This window comes from Cupressus sempervirens, chromosome 4, assembly GCF_028749045.1.
Source record: "Cupressus sempervirens isolate cs-2001-9-10 chromosome 4, ASM2874904v1, whole genome shotgun sequence".
Taxonomy (NCBI): domain Eukaryota; kingdom Viridiplantae; phylum Streptophyta; class Pinopsida; order Cupressales; family Cupressaceae; genus Cupressus; species Cupressus sempervirens.
The window spans coordinates 641,185,773-641,194,703 of record NC_143121.1 but is presented as its reverse complement, the minus strand read 5'-3'; the positions used below and the strand labels follow the sequence as shown (position 1 = coordinate 641,194,703).

The following is an 8,931-nucleotide window of genomic DNA, read 5'->3' as shown; positions in this document are numbered from 1 at the left end:
CATGCTGACATTTGCATGGCGAAAAATCAAAGAATAAAGAGCAAACATTCCACCTACAAAAGAAACCGTCCCTTTAAACTTAGAACACATGTTTTCACATCAAAAAGATCAAACTTTGACCTAAAAACAAAGTGAAACTAGAGCTGTTATAATCTTACCATCTCCATTATCATTGTCCCATAATACAATGAAGACGTATTTGATGAGGGGCAAAAGAGTGAGAGAATATATGATCAAAGACAAAGCCCCAAGAACGTCATCATGATGTTTGATGCCATTAGGAAAAGTACTCCCATACACATAAAGTGGTGATGTTCCTATGTCCCCATAAACCACACCAATACTCTGAAACGCCAAGTTCACAATTGCAGCCATGCTCAACATCTGTGAAACACCACAATCACAAACATAATCAGAATATATCCAAAATCATGTTGCCCTAATGAATAATTTCCTTATGTGACAGCTGTGATGAAGAGATACTCATTCAGTAGCATAGTCGGTGTTCTACCTGGTAACAACCATAATAGCACTATTTAGTGGGAAAAGCTTCAAGACACAACTCTCTTCATCCAATCTCTGTTGCTTGAAATCTGTACTGAGCTACTCTCTACATTCAGTGTTACTAAAGAAACTAATTCATTTTTGTATAGCTGCAAGTTATTTGATTCCATTAGTCCTTGTTCCAAAAACAATTTATCCATTAATAGGGTGGGGGATTTACTTACTGGGTTCTCTGTCCCTTCTTCTTGTCATGATGAACAAATTCCATATCCCTGTTTTGGCTGTTATTACCATCTGGATTGTAGTGTTTGGAGCACTTCTTTTGATGGCATTTCCTCTTTACAACAATGTAATAGTATGGGCAGCATCGGTGGCAGCTTATGCCTTCTTTTCTACTCCATTTTTATGGCATTCACTGGTGAAGCTGATGAAAGATTTAGTCACATGCTTTGAAGACTACGCTTCATTATTCTTAAGATCTAATTACAAACAATCTCATCTTTCCAAACTATCTTGAATGACAGAGCTTGAGGCATATCTTCGATTGTTTTGACTGGCAAAAGTCACCTCCCCTTTCTGGAGTCTAAACTTGTGATATAAAACATGGTAGCACATTTCGATGCAAATCTGACCATGTTAATTTTTTATTTGGCATGGTCAGATGAGCAGTTGCACTTCAATCAATATATAAAAGGTAAAATATGTCAAGCCGATTTCAAACCAACAAATTGTTATCCATACACTCTAAAATAGTTGAAATTGCAAACTTTCTTATGCAATCAAATGTGCGCATTTTACAACAAAACCTATTACATAGTACCAAATATGAGGTAAGTTTTACTTTTTCAAAATTAAATACCTCTAATAGATTCCTATCTATTTGGCATCTATCAATGACTAGTCTATGAGTAGTAATTTTATTTTGATTAAACCCGTAATATTGGTTTGAAGGTGGTATTTTCATAGACCACTATATAAAAATAAATTGTGTACATCTGATCATAATATTAGTTTTATTTTAAGTACACAATTCAGCATACATCTTATGCCACCATTTTGTGTGAACAATCCATTTTGCTTATATGTCTTTTCAGTAGTTTCTAAGAGTTGAAATGTTGCAAATGATTCCTATGATAAACTTGGATTATCCTGGCTCTTTATTGATAGCACTGTTGTGAAGGTTACTGTCAATCCCAAGAGCTGCACTTCTATAGCTCCCTATTCTTTTCTTCTTGGACTGATTTTAATGCCAGGCTCCATTGTACAAGATTGTACAATATTTACTCTATGAGTCTGCATTAAATGTAAGACTCCATTGTAGTTATAAACCATTATGTGCAATTCTAGTATAGCTATAAACTTGCCAGAAAAGCTCTCTTTTTATCATCTTATTAGTCATGTGAATCCTTCCATAAAATATTCAGTTTTCAATTTTCAATTCTAAACTTCTAAATTTCCATGAAATCTCTTGCCAAGATGAACAGAGTTTGTTTTGGTAGTGGCCTGTTACAAATTTCAATATAATCCTTTTGTGTGATGTGGAGATAGCTGACTTCCCCTTATCTTCACACCAAAATATCTTATGCCGACGATGCCTCTTTGACAAGACTTGATGCACATTTTACCCTATTACCCTAAATAATTGATAATTAAGACAACCCACTTTGTTTCATGTAAAACAAACAGAAAATTTTGCTTTCCACAAGCCTTCCTAGCCACAAAATGAATATCCAAATAAGATGGAGTGCTTCAATTTGTCTCTCTCTCTCTCTCTATATATATATATATATTTCATAGAAATTATTTTATCAGGGATCATTACAAGCTGAATATTCTATTTAATTTTTTAAAGACTTAACCATCCATTACCTACGGTGAGATTGGGTTCTTAAATATAGTTTCACAAACAAAGGAGACATGGTAGATAATGATCATGGCGACTCTGCTAGAAACAGGAGATGAACTTTCAAAACAGTTTTTTAATGTTAAAAGACATTAGATCTTAGAGAACTATTTTGAACTTAAATGTTTTAATAAATGGCTTAATAACATTTTGATTGGTTATTTTAGAGATTAACCAGAGCTTTCTGGGAGGACTAAGAGAGCTAGTTCATGTCATACTATACTGCAGATAGTGAAGAGCATATTATTCCTTGTATGGCATAAGAAGTTATGATATTCTTGATTTCAATAGAGTTCACCTATTACAACATTAGGCTTAAACTTTCTACTACCACTTTACGTTACAATCCAACTCTTTCATGAGAACTAAGTTAAAGATGTATCTTTTTTATAATCCTCCTTCTATATGAGAACAGGTCAAAGATGTTGCATCTGTTTCAATGAACAAATCTCTTACTAAAATTATGGTTGCACAATTTAACTTTTGGTACAGGCTATCCTTCAAGAATCCTTGACTTTACTAGCCATCGTGGGCTTTCAAAGGGATTCCCCCATGTAATAATAATAATATACATAATACAATGTAGTTCAATTCAAAGCAATTAATGAAAGGAAGTAATTTTACCAGTTAGCAAACTCTGCAGTTCAAACCTACCATTACTACACTCCCTCTCCCTCTCCCTCTCTAGACATCCTTGCAATTACCATAACCGATTGTAGTAGAGAACAAGATTATAATATAGTAAAAGTATAAATGTATTAGAGTATTACTACTTCCAGCCTAACAACAATACAACAAATATATGCATAAACTATGATTGACATGAGAAAGCTTATACCAGTATTGATAAGCTAGAAAACCTAGAAGGATCTTGCTTATCGTAGAAACAAAAAGATTTGGGATGAGTATTCTTTGGTAACTCATCCTCTAAAAGACCCCTCTAAAGGAAAGCACAAATTGGAAGTCTGAAAAACATACCTTTTTAGCCTCCTTAGAGAAAAGTATGTCCTATTGATGGTTCCATTGATCAAAGACATAGAGTGCATGCCACTCAATATCTTCTAAAAAACTGACACTTTTCTTAGCAGTATTGATCATATTAACTGCTAGAGATCGCATTCTCTTGTGTGCATCACCCATAGTGATGAGCACAAAAAAATTGCCAAGAATACTATTTACTGACTTGGGATAGTTGCTTTGAAACAACTGATCCTCATTTTGCAGAACATACAAATTGAAATCGAAATCACAAGATACAATTGTGGGTTGTCCAAACACATGCGATGCAAAAATCTTGCCAAACCTTCCAAAAAAACCACATTTTTAAAAACTCTATAACCCAAATCATCTTGGCATAGATAATCATTTATAATAAAACAGAGTGTAATGAAACAATTTGTACAAATGAAGAAGATAAGAAGATGCTACCAAATATTAGCAGTGAGTAATAAGAAATTTTAGGACGAAAAACTTTTAATATCTCATACTTTTCAATATGTTGATCATATAAGCTTTACTATTTGAATTCAAGAGTTATCTCTAAAAATCTAATTTTGAAGTTTCTAACTGAATGCCCTAAGGCATTGGATAAGTTAGTAAAGTAGACCCAAATTTTCGTTCTTTTTTATGACAAACAAGAGATCTCAAAATCTTTTTCCAATATTGAGTGTATAGTTCTAATCTTTCAAAACATCTGTTTCAGAAAAAATGTTTTTATGAAAGTTATAAAACGTATGAAATCATAAGTCTGGGTAATGTGTTGAATTCTATAAAACTCTTCAACACTTTTTTTTCCTCTCGCTTTCCTTTTCATAAATTCTGTAAGGATCAAAGATTATAGTGCAATATGAATAATGTTTTTGATATTTATGATTAATCCAAAATGAAGTAGCCATGGAAATTGCAAAAAAATATGTCACCTGAAAGCATGGTCGAATGTGTTGCTTTCTGGTGTCACAAAACTGCCATCCAAAACCAAGTCATTAAGAGTGTCTTCAACAACCAGCTTGTCATTATGAATGCTGGTTTCATCTCCAAGAAGGGACTCTGCAATATAATGCAAATATTAAAGAAAGGAAGTCAAAATATTGGAAAAAAAACACCTTGGGTTTCAAGAACAAATTCAGAAAGAATGTTGTGAATGCACAAAGAGTTTGTCTGACCTGCTATAGTAATTGTCATGTTTTTTAATATGTACACCCCTTATTGCTTGTGACATCCTGCAAGACAACAACTTTGTTCATGGAGCAACATTTTTATTGTTTTCTCAACATTCCTATTAAAATTCAATTGTATGAGGAGGGACTATCATTTCTTATTTTTGAATTTGACTATTCTTAAACTATTGAATTTGACTAAGGAAAGTGCAATTTCACACCATTTTCCATGTTGATGTTGAGATACAGACCTGTGCAATCCAATCTCTCAAGGAATAAACAGCACCACGTATCACCATCTTTGCCAAAACAGGATTTGTCATAAAGCGATGTTAGAATAGTTACTAAAATGGTCATAAATTATGTTGTTATAGTAAAAGAGTACTTTAACTTAAGAGAAAAAAACTATACAATATTAAAACATGATATCGTGCTTTAAAAACTAAAAAGGTACCTATAACGAAGAACTTCATTTTGACTTGCTAATTGGTTGTCACTATTAACTATAAGCTTATCTTTAAAGTTTGAGCTTCACTTGGTTTCAAGAATAGTTAAATATTCTCTACTTAACAGGGCCAACCACGTGAAGGTGGAAGCTCATTTGGCCCCTCTCCCCCCCACCCCAACATCACTCTAAATTCCCCATTAACATTTAATAACATTCAATTCATCCATTTTTGAAATAGAACATTCAATCATTATAAACACATGATAACATTCATTAACACATAAAATTCATAAACACACAACATTCATGAATAATTCATTAACACACAACATTCAAGAGTAAGTCATTGATGAATAATTCATTAACACAATATTCATTAACACCCAACATTAATGAATAATATTCATTAACACAATATTCATTAACAATATTCAAGAGTAAGTCATTCATGAATAATCATATCTTTTTTGCTCTCTTGCCGTTTCTTTTTTTCATAAAATTTCTAAGAGGAATATCAATGTCCTCGTCATCCCCATTAACATTTAATAACATTCAATTCATCCATTTTTGAAATATAACATTCAATCATTATAATCACATGATAACATTCATTAACACATAAAATTCATAAACACACAACATTCACGAATAATTCATTAACACACAACATTCAAGAGTAAGTCATTCATGAATAATTCATTAACACAATATTCATTAACAATATTCAAGAGTAAGTCATTCATGAATAATTATGTCTTTTTTTCTTTCTTTCCGTTTATTTTTTTCATATAATTTCTAAGAGGAATATCAATGTCCTCGTCAAGATCCCCCTCCTCTACTGGTTCTAACACATGTCTCCTCCTCATCCGTTCAGGAACATCATGAGGCCCCTGCACCAAAGGGGGGTCCGCTATAATAACAAGTACTTCATGAGGTTAAATTCCCGCCATTTTATATTAGTGAATTATGAGTTTTTATTTAAGTAAAAAAACTATAAATCAAAAAATTAATTTAAAAGAACAAAACATAGATTTTCTTTACCTGAATGTGCCACATGATCTACCTGCTGATCAGTCTGAACATCCTCGGGCACTCATTCAGCATGACGTGATTCTATATCCTCAACACAAAAAGATTACACCAAGTTCAATTAAAGATGTTAAATTGTATTAATAATTACATAATTAGTTTTAAATAACAAATGAGCACCTCCATCGACAATACAATGCACATTAGGGGCTTCATGATGCTACATATGATCTGTGTCAAGATTAACAGGCTGCATTGCAATGTCATGCACATTATTATCAAATAAATTGTTGCTCAAGTATTCAATTTCTAATATATTTTTTGGCATATTTACCTGTGCACATGATGCAGGAGACTGCTCAGTTGGGGCAATGGAAGCTTACCGTAAGCGTTCAGCCACCGCTACATAGCCTTGCTTGAAGGCAATTTTTTTGTGTTCTTCTGTGGCCTCCAAATTAAAATCAGCGCCTTGCATTTTTTTATTAATTAACAAAATTATTTACATTTTATAAATAATTTTTCTTTGCAATTCATTTATTGCTACTTACAACGCATGCTTTGATTTTCGAATATCCCCCAGAGCCAAGTCTTTGCTGCCCAACCTTTTCCAGCCTCGGCTTTGTTGCCTTTGATGTGTGCTACAACCTATGAAAAGTTTGAAATATATTAGATGATATAGATATAAAGATCAGTACTAAATAGTGGATTATTATATATTGGTATGAAGGTTTTAGCATAAAGTAGCATGTTCCACGAAAAATATGAAAAAGGGGAAGAAAGTATAGCATCATACCTTTAATTGACATGTGTAATCATGCTATTTATCGATGGAGTTCATGCTATTTATCATCCTAGAGTCTAGACATGTTCTGCTTTGCATCGCCATTTATTGAAATTGTCTAAGTTTTAATGCATTTATTTTTTGTACTTTTGAAGGTATTCTCATTTGGTGACTAATGTTGTATATTGTGATGTAGATTGCAATTGAGACTGCATCATTCTCTAAATATGTTGGCTTTACAGGTGTTCGTCTTGGATGGACAGTTGTTCCTGATGAGCTTCGATTATCTGATGGATTCCCTGTTGTAAATGATTTCAATCATATCATTTGTACTTGTTTCAATGGTGCATCTAATATTGCACAAGCTGGTGGATTAGCTTGCCTTTCTCCAGAAGGGTTAAAGGTAAGAAGTGCTCTTCAAAATAGTTGTTTTGACAGATATGTAATATCCGAGTTTCTGTTGTGTCATATTTTATCATTTTCAAGTTATGTTTTTTGATAAGAGACATTGATAAGGTAGCAAATGGAAAATAAAGCACTCATTGATAATTTACCTTATCTATTCTTTATCAATGATTAATTAACTTACCTAATTCGTATGAATCATACTTGTTCTTGCTGATATGAAAAGAAAAAACAATATGTCAAAAAAGAGTCATTGATAAGGTAGCTGTTGTCAAATTTTCTTTGACCTTTCCTCTGTTGGATTGAGATTGCTTATTATAAGAAAGCATGGTTTTGGTCACAGAGATCTACAAAGCTGTAGGGAAGTTTATTTGAGACTAAAATAATGATCATTCACTTTAACTTGCATTAGTGCTAAAATCTTTCATATGATGATTATTAATGTGGGATGCTCAATTTTGTTGCAGGCCATGCATGGAGTTGTTGAATTTTATAAAGAGAATACTAGAATCATTGTGGAAACATTTACTTCACTTGGGTTTGATGTCTTTGGAGGAAAAAATGCGCCATATGTATGGGTTCGATTTCCTGGTCAAAATTCATGGGATATTTTTACTGAGATCCTTGAGAAATCACATATAGTTACAACTCTAGGAAGTGGGTTTGGACCCGCAGGTGAAGGTTTTATAAGGGTGAGTGCCTTTGGTCACAGAGAGAACATATTAGAAGCTTCATTTGTCAATATATCTTCATTTGTCAATATATCTTATGTAGGATTTATGCCCAGATTGCGATTGAGATTTATAAGCAATTGTGTCAGCATATGAATTACATACCTTTCATATTTACAATAGCAAAATTTAAAAAGCAAAATTGAGGATTATGCGTGGTAGTATGTTGGAGAAATAACTCCTATTTTAGGGATTTTGACAAAACAACATAGCAAGAAATATTGAATTCAAAAGGATGATAATGTGAAGGAACAAGAGGTGCAGGTGAAGGTTCAAATCACATGAAAAGTCATTTGTACACACTGTGAATTTTGTTGTATTTTAAGAGTGCTCCCCCAAGGTAGATGTGTTACGCTTGGTACTTTGTCTCTTTACTTCACTGATATATGTGTTTGAATTAGTCTACACACAAATAATTAACATGTTACCAAAGCTGATATGCCTTTTGTGAGCTTGCAAGGAGCTAAGGAACAGAAGAGAAAGATTGGAAGTAGGGTGATATTAGGAAGAATCTCTTAATGAGTTTCCATCTTTAGAGTTTCCACAGGAGAAAAAGGAGGGATTCTCTAAAAAGGATAATCTATTGGTTGGGTATAGACACATAATCCATGTGATCAAAGTTTCAGCAGCAACGGAAAATACTAAAAAAGAAGAATGGATTTTAGATGTGGTGGAAACACTTAGCTTTAAATTCTTTAGGATTCTCAGACTATATTGTTATTTGAAGATAGAGATTAGATTTTGTGATGCTTCACATTTAAATTTGATGTATAGTGTATATGCACTTCTTTTTTGATATGCAATAAAGCACAAAATGGAATTGATGACAGTATAAAATAACAATCACTAACGACAACATTATATTCTGTTATCATAGTTAATAGAATACTACAGAATATGGGATTTGATATCTTCGATGATGGATTTCATCAGGATTTACATGCAGATTAAGTACAAATTTGATGCACACATGA

General features: G+C 32.8%; 1 protein-coding gene across 1 annotated transcript; it reads left to right on the top strand.

Annotated features, from left to right (window-relative positions):
- Positions 1 to 6,411: 6,411 nt before the first annotated feature.
- On the top strand, positions 6,412 to 8,119 carry LOC149562867 (putative LL-diaminopimelate aminotransferase, chloroplastic). Its single transcript, XM_089828033.1, has 4 exons — positions 6,412 to 6,424; positions 7,064 to 7,224; positions 7,694 to 7,996; positions 8,081 to 8,119. The coding sequence occupies exons 1-4, from the start codon at positions 6,412 to 6,414 to the stop codon at positions 8,117 to 8,119; spliced, it is 516 nt and encodes a 171-aa protein (XP_089684159.1).
- The last annotated feature ends 812 nt before the right edge of the window (positions 8,120 to 8,931 follow it).

Bases quoted from the DNA above. Each gene is read 5' to 3' on its own strand.
- LOC149562867 (XM_089828033.1), top strand. The intron at 7,225-7,693 runs GTAAGAAGTGCT...ATTTTGTTGCAG, and splicing joins TTTCTCCAGAAGGGTTAAAG to GCCATGCATGGAGTTGTTGA. The intron at 7,997-8,080 runs GTAGGATTTATG...TATTTACAATAG, and splicing joins CATTTGTCAATATATCTTAT to CAAAATTTAAAAAGCAAAAT.